The sequence below is a fragment of the Capsicum annuum genome, chromosome 3 (genome assembly GCF_002878395.1).
Source record: "Capsicum annuum cultivar UCD-10X-F1 chromosome 3, UCD10Xv1.1, whole genome shotgun sequence".
Lineage (NCBI taxonomy): Eukaryota > Viridiplantae > Streptophyta > Magnoliopsida > Solanales > Solanaceae > Capsicum > Capsicum annuum.
Window position 1 is genome coordinate 257,800,741 of NC_061113.1, and position 12,944 is coordinate 257,813,684.

Here is a 12,944-nt window from a genome sequence, read left to right on the forward strand (position 1 = left end):
AGTAGAGGCATTTTCGGAGAAATGAAATTTCTTGTCCTCTTATAATTTGAATAGAGGATTTTTTATTTTTTATTTTCAGATCTTATGTGCAAAAATTGAAGAATTTTTTGTAAAAGGAACATAAAATTAAAAATAAAATGTAAAAAGCTAAAAAATATTTCTCCTAGTAGTTTAATAAGTATTTGACATGGATACAATGACTTATTATTGTCATTTAGCATAGGATAGTATTTATAACATGTTTAATCAAGTTTTTCCAATATTACAAATGTTATCTTTTTGAAGCTTCGACGAAATGAAACATTGTTTTTAAGTAGAAGCAACAATAATTTTTGAGAAGTTGGAAAGAGGAATTTTTCCACAAAGATACTTTTTTTGAAAAGTAATTTTGAGAAAATATTTTTAAAAGTGCTTATTTAAATTTAATCAAACACTTGCTACTGTAATCACACAATTCTTTTTACTAAAGTGAACCAGAAATTATTTCAAAATTAGTTAAATTTTAAAAGTTGGCCAGAAATTATTAACATGATTGTTTTTTTTTTATAAAGTTAGAGGTATTGATAATTCCACGTGGCCATGGTATAAACATTCTCAGCGACTACTAATTGCAGCGGAGGAATTTTAACCACCATTGATATCAACAAAAACTGATTTTTGAAGTTTAGTTCCAAATGAATATGGCGATAAGTATACCCGCTAGCTATAGGGGTTTGACTGTAACGCCGCCGTTTCATGCTAGGTTTCGCCGACGATTTACTCCGCTTGCAACTCTATCAACTCCGCTGAACACCAGCAGTAGTAGCCGTCAAGCGGCGGTGGATTGGGTGGAGGAAACTGCTAGTTTCTTTGAGGTTGATGATCGCCCCATAATGTTATTCGACGGTATAAAACTTTTAATTCAATTGGGAATAGATTTTAATATTTTTACAAATTGTAATATTGTATTTCCTTTTTTAAAAAAATTGAATGAATTTGTTGAGTATTAACAAGAAATTCGTTTAGATGTTTTTTCGTTGCTGTTTTTTTTTTTTTTTCCTTTTTGTTTCCCAAGGTATCCCCTCCGCGGATCTGAGCTCCATTTAAGGGTTTGCCGCCGGCCAATTGATTGCTGCATGCACAAGACGGGAATCGAACCCGACACTTGCTTAAGCGACCTAGTGAGCTAACCACTAGGCCAACCAAGCTTGGTTGTTTTTTGGTTGCTGTTGTTGCAAAACTTAGGATAACTTTGTTATCATTTTTATTTTGGTCTATTGTGATATAGTTGAAATAGATTTTCAAGTTAAAAGTAAGGTTTTATAACTAATAGTAGTTGATCTGAAATGGTTAGCTTGCCTACTATTTGACTGGTTTTGGACAATGCTATTGTCATAGTAGTATGCGTGAAATTGAGAAGTGTTTTACATATTTTGTAGGTGTGTGCAACCTGTGTAACGGAGGTGTAAAGTTTGTCAGTGATAATGATAGTAGAAGGTTGGTGTTTTCCTTCTTCCTTTTGTTTGGTTGAAATGATATAGACTCAAACTTCTTTCCATATGTAAAAGGTTACAAAATTGTTAGCTTTTTTAGCAAAGTAGAGTCTGATGACTCTTGATCAGATCATCTTCCTGGTTTATCAAGTTATAAGTTGTGATGGGAGTTGTGTACTAGGTCAGAAATTGACCTTATGTCTTACTCTTAACATTTGTTCTAGTTTACTCTATTGTCTTGGTTCGGGTTTCAGAGCACTTTAGAGCTTGTCTTCTGTAGAGCTTGTCTTCTGTAGTCATTCTGGTAACCACTACGTCAGAGATATTATAAATGGAAATCTGAGCCTGCTAACAGAAATTGTCTGAGCTCATTTAGTTAAGGAAATGTTATTGACTCTTAGCACTCAAGCTTTTTATTGTTATCAGCATCATTTGCTGGTCTGTGATTTTCCGGCTTTCTTCAAAACTATTTCTGAGCTTTAATCACTCATTCCGCTGACATCCAGGAGAATTAGGTATGAAGCTTTACAAAGTGAAGCGGGGAGGAACCTGTTGAGAAGATCTGGCAGAGCTCCCGATGATATTTCAAGTGTTGTTCTTGTTGAAAAAGATAGGTATGCTGTATGTTCCAAAAAATAAAAAGCGGATAGACACGGCTCTAATGCTGAACCAATGTTTATGCTTTTTTAGGGGGTCTATGTGTGGCTGGGGGTGGGGGTGGGGGTGGGGTGAGTAAAGAACCTGGTGGGGGATGAGTAAGGAACCTAACTTTCTACTTAGTGTATGAAGAAAATAAACTCATTGGTGTACCTCTTTTCAACTTCAACTTCAATTGTTTTTTCAGCTTCAACTCAAAGTCTTTCCAGACAATACTAAGTTGTGGCAATCATAGCAGGAGTAACTAGTGAACACTGTTTCCATTTCAGGTCTTATGTGAAATCCGAAGCTGTTCTGAAGATTATGGAGTACATTAACTTGCCTTTCCCTCAGCTAGCATTCTTCTTACAGTTTGTGCCTCTGTAAGTTTCACTGTTTTAATACCAGTCATGGTAGAATGTAAGAACTTGCTTCACTTCTGGTGCTTAATTTTTCCCTCATTTTAGCAGATTCATTCGAGACTTTGCATATGATAATGTTGCCAATAACCGATATGCACTCTTTGGCCGCTCCGATTCATGTGAGATATAATGGGAGACGCTAAGCACTCTTTGGCTGCTCCAGTTCATGTGATTATACACTATACAGAAACTGGTAGTTTTTCTATTGTGTAAGTATTGTACTCCTTTGTATAGAACATAATTTGATATAATTTATTATGACTTGCTGCTGTCTGCATATTTAGCATCTAAACTTGATTATTCTTGTTGTATGGTTCTGGTGTATGACTGGTTACAGAATTGAGAAAGATAATATTTAAAATCTTATCAATTGTTTGTATATTGAAGTTCGTAGTTTTATCTGATGTCTTATTCTGTCAATTAATTTTATCTTTTATACTAGTACTTGTGGTTTGTACATAAGTTCCAACTATCTAAAAAAGGCAATTAGTTTCGTCTCTGGTTAGTTATTCATTAAAGAATATGTATCCGTAAGCCTTGAATCTAATAATTCGCTAGAACATCCGCATAGGAACTTTAAAAGTTGAATAGAATGTTTTGCACAAAAACATAATTGTGGCTAATGAACATCTCATGAAAAGAAAACATAATAGTGGCTTTTGACTTTTGAGTAGATATTCATTGCAGAAACTGTATCGGTAAGCCGTGAATATAATAATTTCCTGTATAATGAAATAGCTATAAGCCTATAATTGTTGAGAACAATGGTGCTTGTCTCTCTTTCTCCCCTACCTACTCCTTTAATAGTAATTGTTGAACAATTAAGGCACTGTGACATTAGAACTATGGAGGCTGTAGACATTTCACAGCAGGGCTAGTATGAGTGTATCTTCCATGAGCATTGATGCACTTGGCGTGAACAGGCTTACCATCAACAGAGGATATATATACTCGATCAACAAGTATGTTTTTGCAGCCAATAGTCTCACTGCAGCTCAGATTTATCACCTCATCCATCAGGGAAGTCCCTACTATTCCTCTAAATGTTATGTCACTCAATGCAACTGCAGCTGTCTGTATTTAGTTATTAGTCAAAACAATCAGTTAGTAATGCAATTCAACTTTTACACATCTGTTCAGTACTAATTTGTGAAAGCTGACTAGAGAAGCATCACTTATGCCAATGATTTGAAAACAGTTCCCCCACTAAATATTTTTTGCTTGTTTTCTCAATAGTGTGTATTAAAACAGTAGTAAATTTATGTGGTCTCACATCATTTTTGCAATTGACTCTGCTGGGACAGTAGAACTGGTCGATGATTAGGGGATTGTTGACTGCATCAAGTTTAATTCCTTCAAAAGCTATCCTCCTTGCATACCCTTCGCCTCCCTGTTCCATTTGAAATGTGTTAGCTAGTAATGACTGTAGCCTGTAAGAAACTGTTAGTAGTATTTATCAAATGTAAATGCCGAATATTCCTCAGATCGCTCTTGTGGGATTACACTAGGTATGTTGTTGTTAAATGAGGAATATTATCAGAGTATTTTCAAACCAATCAAAAGCCAAGAGCACATTACCTGCCAGGTCTTAATCCTTACTCCTGTTAAGGTGCCTTTTATTGTACAATTTCGTACATTCACATCTTCCACTACTTCAAATCCTCCTTCTCCCAAGGATCCAATGCTACAGCCATTAAATTTGTTTTCAAAGTTTTTGTTTTATTTACAATATTTACAGCATTTTTAGTAGTAAATAAGAATTTGAAAATACCAGAAATTGATTACCTAATACCATGGCCTGGTCCGCATGTTATGCCACTAATATTAACCTTGGATGATCCTCCTCCTATTGCAACACAGTCGTCGCCTATTGTAATTCATTGCCCAAAACATGTGGTTAAACCCGTTATAACAAGAATCAAGTCAATTTTATACTCCCAATACTAAAAGATTTAACTTACGTTTACCCGATAGTGTAAAAAGTTGTATAAAGGGAGCCTTGAAGTATAGGCATCTATGTGATCTATAGTTTACAGGTTTGAGCATTCGCTGATGCTTGTTTCATCACACCCTTTTTGGGATGTGACCTTTTTCCGGCCATTTTGTGCCTTTCATCGCATGTTACTTGTTTTATTTTGTATTTTAAGGAAATAGACTGTGTGAAATTGTTTTCACATTATCAGTGTGTAGAAGTTAAACTCCTAGTGCAAATGTACCTGTTGCAATGAGAGAGTTGTGTATTCGTACATTTGTGCTAGCAGAAACATCAATTCCATCGGTGTTAGGACTATCGCCAGGGGACATAATACGTATTTTAGCAATACTAACTTCATTGCAAGCAGTCAATATGATATGACTTCTAGCACTTCTAATAATCGTTACTCCCCTAACTCGAAGCTGATCACATCTTCTGAAAATCAATGCCTACATATACATATATTGATGATCTTCACATTAGTTTAGTGCATATACGTATATCTACACAGGAAATTTTGTAAACAATGGTGTATACTGTATACTTACAGTTGGTCCTTTGCATTGTGTCTCCTGGTGACAAATTAATTCCAAATGTAAGAAATTAGCTAGAAAATTAACTTAAAGTCTTCTGGCGTTAAAATTTTCACCATAAAATCTTTGAAAATAATTAAGATTTTAATTAAGCTTACCTGGGATGTGTTATCATTCAAACAAGGATTAGACCACCATAGATGGCCTCGGCCATCAAAAACTCCATGGCCGTTAACAGTAAGATGGTCGATATTCGAGAAAGTGAGCCACGCATTGGTTGCACGTCCATCCCATGCCGATTTCGTGTTAGGTGCAATTATATTTCCTGATACCTGCGACAGGAAAAATAAAATAACAAAATTATTGATCACATTTATCTCTCACCACTGTTTTTATCTTAGTTATATGAATGTAAATTTTGCTTTCTCAAACTAATGAATGTGTGTGTGTGTATTGTGCATAATAAGGAAACAAGTAAGACGGAATAAAGGGGTAGTTGAATGGCATAATCACCTGAATATGGATACGTGAGGGCTTGCAAGGACCATCAATTGATGAAGGTGTTAGTAAGAATTTCTTTCTTTTTGGTATAACAAGTATTACACGACTGGATTCTGATTGGCACACAGCTTCCCATGCCTTGAGGAAAGCCTGCATACATGATCAAATGTTTACAAATTTTCATGTATATATGAGAAAAAAAAGTACCAGAAAATTCGAGAAATAAATTTATATGTACCGGGAGATCATCAGTTTTCCCATCTCCAACGGCGCCAAAATTGATGACATTGAAAGTTTTATCAGCTCCCCATACAGAAGAAACCATGCACAACAAAACCAAGAAAATGCAAAAGTAAACTGGCAAAGTAATCATCATGATCCCTATAGTACAATTGAACCATGCATAGTACGATGTGTAAATCTTATGCATATATAACTAGTAGTAATAGGCATAAACAACTTAAAAAGCCATGATTCCCTCCGCCACTTAAGATTGAAGTCACAATAATTAACTAGTAAAGTTTTTCATATCAAAATGACTACTCTCTGTTTTATTTTATTTTATGTGACACAATTTAAAGTGTGTATGAAAATTAAATTGATTGATTTTCTATGTGAATTTGAACAAAGAATGTTAAATGAAACATATTTAAAAGTTGCATATATAAGGAGTATTATAAATTACAATAGTTAAAAATTCATCTGACTTCCAAAAAAGTAATAGTATGCAGAACAAAGCGAATAGATTCGGGCACCATTTACAAGTACAGTCGGACCTCTCTATAACGTCACTTCGTTATAATGATATTTCACTGTAGCGGCCTGATTTTCTCTAAAATCAATTTTTTATCTTATATTTTACTTCTCTGTAATGATATTCTACCTATAACGGCATACTCAAATATTATGTAATAATATTTTAAAAGAAATATATTATGTACAAAGTAAAATATTAAAATATTTATGATAATCGTCCTTAATGTCATGCACATAGTAAATTTTAAGTGTGAATATCTAATTTAAAGGAAAAATCGTATTTAAATGGTGTACATCAGTTATTTTATATCTCCACGAGGAAAATGCAACTAATATTTTCCTTTTTTGTATTCGTGTTCTTTCTAATTTTGTTTATAACAGCTAGATGAGATCTGAACGTCTAATGTCATTATACATATACAACACCACCTCTCTATATCAGCCATAAAATCCGTAGAAACGTTTGAGCATATCGTACGTTCTATTGGAGTAAATCCTCCAGCTTCATCTAATTAAATCCATAAATTTGACTAACATCATATCTTTCTTTTTTCTTTTATGTGAAGTGAATTAACCCTCATTGGATCTCTCACTTTGCTCACTTAACGAAGCAAAGAATAGAAAGAGTAGCTGACTTAACGCATAATTGTCTGATTTACGAAGTGCGCAAGTTGTATAATTTGGACTTTTACTCTTTGAGTTGCGTTATAGACGTCCACAAAAGAAAAGAAAAGAAAAAAAATACTATATTCTACTCTATAAATTTGAGGAGACTTGATTTTAATTGTGCATAGAAGTCTATATGTAATTACTCCCTCCAGTCCACCTATTTGTCGTCCTTATTAAATGAAGATATTTTACTTAAATAGTTTTCACTTAACCTTATTTAAAAAAATGTGGGCAGTGCTTAATGTAGTTAAAAGGAGAGCGATACTCCCTCCCACCACTTTTACTTGTTTGCTACTGTATTAGAAATAGATATTTATTTTTATTTTATTCACCTAATCAAGAGATAAATATCACTTTTTTCCTAATTTTTATTTGTTCTTAACTATAGATCTTTTCTCGATGCATTTTTTAAAGTATTAAGTCTATTATATTTAACGATTGATATAATAAAATTATCATTCTATTCATTGCCTGTTAAAGGGCGTGTCACGAGTTACTAATATTAAACAAATAAAAATGAACGAAAAATAATAATAAATTGAAATCAAATAATAATAAAAAATAATCAAATTACTTTTGTAATTGATATTTTCTTAAAAAGTATTAAAAAAAATATGACAAGTAAAAAGAACCAGACTTACTAAAACACAAAGCACGATGGAGCCTCCTTTCACTTCAATCGAAAACTGATCACTGAGTGCTGAGGATTTTAATTCGAGATGCTAGAAGACTTTCATTCCCCTCTTAACTTTACCTAACATTGCAACCTAATTGTTACTATCTTGTCTCATTTAATGTGTCATTATTTGATCATATATGAAGTTTAAGAAATAAATAATGACTTCATAAAGTTTATAAAATTATCCCTCTTAAAGTTATTTTAATATTTATTTTTAGTTGTCTTTTTTTAATAAGTGGAACCCACTAAGGATAAAAAGAGAATAATGTCATTAAATAGTTATCAAATAAGGAAAGATGACATTCTTTTTGAGACAGGCCAAAAAGGAAAGGACTACGCATAAAATAAGATGGAGGAAGTATAATGTTATTCGGTTTAAAATACTGTATATTTCATCTCAAGGGAGGTAAAAAGATTTATTTGATTTCGTTCAATTATAATGTGGTACTGCTAATATAAATTAAACGAGATGCATCAATATTTACAGTAATACAAAACAAAAACTAGAAATCTTTCTTTAATAGGATTTCGACTAGAAAGAGTATTACTATTCTAGAATGAAATAAAGAACTAACAAGAATTACATCCAAAACTAGATCTGCTTGCCACTTCATTCTCACGAAACCATATTTTTCTATTGTATCTGATGATTGAGTCTTAAAACTGATTCGGTATATATCTTAAGTCACAAAAAGAAGAACGTAACACAGATTTCTTTGTATTATTATAAGGGCCAGTTGCTTTGAATTTTCAGAATGATCCGTCTTCTTCAATGCTAATAAAACTACCAATCTAGAGAGTTACGTTACGTTGGTGAACCTGTTACATCGTATTAATTGTGCTTCAACCAAAAACAAAGTTGTATTACCGCTGCTAGGGGTGTACAGATCAAACCGTCAAGTCAAACCAAATCGACGAATTAAACCAAACCAGAAAAAAAACCGACTTATGATTTGGTTTGATTGATTTGGCATTAGAAAAAAAAAATGATCATTCTTGATTTGGTTTGGTGTTGACAAAAAAAAAGTCAAACCGAACCGAATCAGACCGATTATATATATATATATATATAATATTCAAATTTTTTTATACATAAAATATTAATTATAATCTACTATTTAAATACTTTTTCAACTAGTTTTAGTAATTTTCAATAATTTGAAAATAGATATAGATATATATTTAAATTTGGTCCTTTAAGTAGTAATATTTGTCCATTAATTGTTAATTAAATGATCCAAAACTCAATATAAACTTAAAACCTAAATTTTTCACTCTTCATCTCACTTTTTAGTTTCAAGAGAGTTTTTCGCTCCTCATTTTTTTCATAATTATAGTTTTTCATTAACACATAAGTGAAAATATAGTTGATCTAGTTTTCGATCACAATATAATTATAAAAACTAAATATTATTAAAAAAGAATTAAAAAAATGAAAAACTTAAAAAATCCAAAAAAAATGATCAAAACCTAAACCAAAAAAACCAATTTTATGTTGATTTGATTTGGTTTATAATTTTAATAAACCGACATAATTAGTTTGTTTGTTTTTTTAATAAAAACCGAACCAACCCGACACATGTACACCCCTAAGCGCCGCGGTTAAAGAAGATAAAATTGACCCATATGAGCAGTGTAGAATCTTTTGTTCCTGTAGGGATTTGAACTTCTATATCCAAACTTCCTTCGATATCCAAAAATTCACCCGCTTCATTGACCGTGGTTACACCCAGAGGAGCGAATGTTCATTACTTAACTAAAAAGTCTTTATTAGGTTGAGATATATAACTTCTTCCAATACATCCAAAAACATAGCATATAAGGACAACTCGGTACACTAAAGTAGTTTCACCTTGCATTTCTGGAGGCAACTATACCTGTTACTCCAAGGCTTTGTTTCATCCAAAAGGGTAGTAGCATATCATCTGCTAAACCTATTCATGGAAAATTTGCCTTGCATTTTTAACAACTTAATAAACCAAAGTAACTAACCAACCATACCTAAGTAGCATTCAGTTTATTATTACAGCAAGACATGAATTAGCCCGAAAGAAAGCCAACCCACAAATCCATTGGACTAGGCAGGCTTTCAACGAGGAACATACAACCCAAAAGGCCCATAAACTAACCGCGAAACAGGCTAGCAACTGTATACAACATAGTGGAACCGATAGAAAGCAAATTCCAGGCCAAGTTTCCTGCAGATTTCACAGTATGTGAACGGCAGTAATTGTGACCATACCAAGTATCTCTAGGGATGCCAAAATTGTAGGTGAAAGTTACAGCTTTGGAGTTGTAACCGTATATGGTAACATCATACGGTATCCATCCATCGTATCCACTCCGGTACAGATACACATAACAGATCTGATACGTACATGGCCCGTATACTGTATACGTATCCCTGGAACACCTCTCAAAAGCCCTGCTTGCTGGATCATCTAGCCTCGGTGCATATACCTGAAAAAGAAAAATGGTACTAAAGCTTTGTATTCAACAGTAAAATTAAACAAATTGAAGCTTGAAGTTATACCAGTATAGGTATTTGTACCTGATTTCCATAAGCATCACCAAAGGCTAGACTAATTTGGTCTCTAGTTTGTGCTGGAGAAGAGCAGCTTGTCCTTATGCTTACCGTAAATGAACAGCGTGCATTCTGCCCCTAGGATATTCAGATTAATTTGAAAAATCCACACAGTTTATTAATCGGTGCTCCAACGAACAATGTAATATTAGAGGCCTAAAGTCAAAATCAAATCGAGATATTAAACTTTCTAAAAAATAATAATATATTAGTAGTTTAGTCTCTTTTTAGTTTCTTGAGATGCAAAGTTGCCAATAATTCTTGAGATAAGCCTTTCTTACCCCCAACTATGGCCAAAATTGCTTCGATATACTCCAACTTCACATGGATTTGTTATCTCCTAAACTCAATTTTAGTGTATTTTTGCCAGTCCAACATGACAATTTTATTATATAAAAAAAGATTGATAAAAATATGCTAAAATTTAGTTCAGACCCCATGAAGTTGAAGTGCGTTGTAGCAAATTCGGTCGTAGTTTAGGGTACTAATGCTTTACTCATAATTCTTTTATAGATTTCTTCTAATTCTCCAATTCTTTGCCTAAGTCACAACCTTAAAAGCTAGCCTAAAGGGACTAGAACTGTCCAAGCCTTATCACCTGGGACTTGTTTTCATTCTTCAAAATATTCAATAGATTTAATCTTTCTAAATTTGGGGCCTAAAACAAATGCCATTTTTTTAAACCTCGGCGCTGGATTCCAATTGTTTCTCATATAGCTGAAGGAATGGATGAACAATGGCTGGATAATTAATTAAATATATATTTTCTACTCACTTAATATTATGAGAAAAAAAAAAAATGAATAATGGGTACCTGGTGCAGAGTGGTGTTGATTATGTCGAGGGATGATAAAGGCTGGGGCAAGAACACGATGGATCTTGATGCTTGGGCACCGCAAGTTATGGAAGCAACGGTGATGATGAGAAGAAAGAGCATTGCCGGCCGTCTGATCATGGTTGGTGACATCGACAACTTTCCCTCGTTTAGATTTTCTAATTAACTAGTTTTGGGGATTTGGAATATAATGGCAATCGGTGTATGCTAATTTGTGGTGGAACTTGGAAGAGTACACGACTACTGCTAGGATAATAGCAGAAGGGTATAATGGTCCTTCAATTCTAATGCGTGTACAAAAGAAGGGATCAGAAATTCAGATGGCAGGTAAAACAGACGGTAGGGATTACAAATTGTACAAAAACGTGGTTGGCGTGCAAAAAATATTTCATTACAAGACTAGGTAAAATTTAATTTTAGCACCTCTGAGAATTTGCATCACGAATAAGGTACAAACATGTGTATGTAAAATCATATTTTTACCATAGGTGCCAATAAATTTTTACCTTAGTGGTCAATTCAGTGTCTAGATTCAAGTATTGGCTTATTTGTGGCGCTACGTATCTTAGTGACCAAGTAAATGGACACTATAGTCAATCCAATAAAATATTGTTGGATGTGTTCTAAAATCTGATAAGGATGGTTTGGTTGGTAGCTGGAGCTGTGGTTCCTCATGTCAATCTTTTCTGTTGATATTGAAATTAAATACAGAATAGACATTTCTGGCTTTGCTTCCTAGTTTAGACTTCAAGAACGTTCATTGAGAAAAAATTCTGATTGGACGCAATTAATATTATTTAATGATATAGGGTGATATATTAAAATTTTCAGAATAAGGTAAGGTATTGTTGTGGCTTGCATTCCAAGAAGTTTAGGTAAGAACTTTGCATTCCCTGTGAAGGTCCACGGTCTAGGTTGATAACTTTCATTGCACTTTGGAAGGGCATCTGCCTAAGGCGGCCCAAGTCCTTCTCTAAATAATGACCATAATAATTATAAACACCTAATTTTTTATCAAATCTAAATATTTTTGTCATTTAATGTTCAATTTTGTTTTAGGGTTCAAATTAGATATTCTAAATTTAACTTATTTTTTACTAAATTTATTTTAAAAATTCTGAAAAAAAAAAAAAAGACTACAAAAATAGAGTCACATTTTAAATAAGTTTCATTTTTTAGTTTTTATTTGTTTATTTATTTATTTTTAGAAAAAAAAAAGAAATTTTTTTTTTCTAAATTATATTTGTTTCTTCTTTCAATTTTTAATAAAGAATGGTGTGATATTAATTTTTTCTTAATCATATTCTCAAGACTAGTTATTAACTTATGTTATATTTTATTAGTTTTTAATTATTTTTATCTTATTAATAATAATAATAATTAAAATAAAAAATAAAAAAAAATAAAGAAACCTAAACTACCCAAACCACCCACAATTTCCACTCCTAATTAATCTCCCCCACTTTCCCACACACATGCACACATGCACTTAACATATATAAACACACATGCACACATGCACTTAGGATTAAGCACACACACACGGAAGATTTGAAAAAAAAAAAAACAGAAGGCAAAAAAAAAAAAAAAAAAAATAAGAAGAAAGCAAGAGAAGAAAAAGTAGTAAAAAAGGGAAAGAAAAGTAGGGAACAAAGAAGAGGAAGAAGAAGCACACGCAGTGGAAGGAGAAAAGAATCCGGGGTCTCCGTTGAATTTCCGGTGACGATTTTTGTGTCTTTATTCGGTTCAATTTGCTACACAGGTTTTTGTCTAACTCTGTATTTTTTTTATATAAGTTTTCATGAGAATTCAAGCACGAACAATCTTTTATATGATTTCATGTATTATATAGAAGGCATAGTCGACCATTTACATGGGATCT

The 12,944-nt window shown here is 32.8% G+C and overlaps 3 protein-coding genes across 6 annotated transcripts; 1 reads left to right on the forward strand and 2 right to left on the reverse strand.

Annotated features, from left to right (window-relative positions):
- Positions 1–347: 347 nt before the first annotated feature.
- LOC107861948 (DCC family protein At1g52590, chloroplastic) lies at positions 348–3,714 on the forward strand. 3 transcript variants are annotated; one of them, XR_007053900.1, is made up of 6 exons: positions 348–885; positions 1,419–1,476; positions 1,979–2,086; positions 2,399–2,491; positions 2,579–2,739; positions 3,454–3,714. XR_007053900.1 is itself a non-coding variant. In XM_016707359.2 (5 exons), the coding sequence occupies exons 1-5, from the start codon at positions 675–677 to the stop codon at positions 2,658–2,660; spliced, it is 552 nt and encodes a 183-aa protein (XP_016562845.1). In that variant the 5' UTR covers positions 348–674; the 3' UTR covers positions 2,661–2,934. The 3 variants fall into 3 exon arrangements, 1 of the variants encoding a protein (XP_016562845.1); XR_001671881.2 differs by having other exon boundaries at positions 3,357–3,659; XM_016707359.2 differs by lacking the exon at positions 3,454–3,714 and having other exon boundaries at positions 2,579–2,934.
- Positions 3,261–6,156, reverse strand: LOC107861947 (probable polygalacturonase At3g15720). The gene is made up of 9 exons (XM_016707358.2): positions 5,778–6,156; positions 5,552–5,689; positions 5,197–5,370; positions 5,054–5,077; positions 4,747–4,954; positions 4,316–4,397; positions 4,109–4,214; positions 3,804–3,920; positions 3,261–3,604 (listed from the first exon to the last, which is right to left on the reverse strand). The coding sequence occupies exons 1-9, from the start codon at positions 5,967–5,969 to the stop codon at positions 3,374–3,376; spliced, it is 1,272 nt and encodes a 423-aa protein (XP_016562844.2). The 5' UTR covers positions 5,970–6,156; the 3' UTR covers positions 3,261–3,373.
- Positions 6,157–9,395: 3,239 nt separating this feature from the next.
- LOC107861949 (embryo-specific protein ATS3B) lies at positions 9,396–11,766 on the reverse strand. 2 transcript variants are annotated; one of them, XM_016707360.2, is made up of 3 exons: positions 11,042–11,766; positions 10,195–10,305; positions 9,396–10,103 (listed from the first exon to the last, which is right to left on the reverse strand). In XM_016707360.2, the coding sequence occupies exons 1-3, from the start codon at positions 11,192–11,194 to the stop codon at positions 9,768–9,770; spliced, it is 600 nt and encodes a 199-aa protein (XP_016562846.1). In that variant the 5' UTR covers positions 11,195–11,766; the 3' UTR covers positions 9,396–9,767. The 2 variants fall into 2 exon arrangements, with proteins under 2 accessions (XP_016562846.1, XP_016562847.1); XM_016707361.2 differs by having other exon boundaries at positions 10,195–10,299; positions 11,042–11,576.
- Between the last annotated feature and the right edge of the window lie 1,178 nt (positions 11,767–12,944).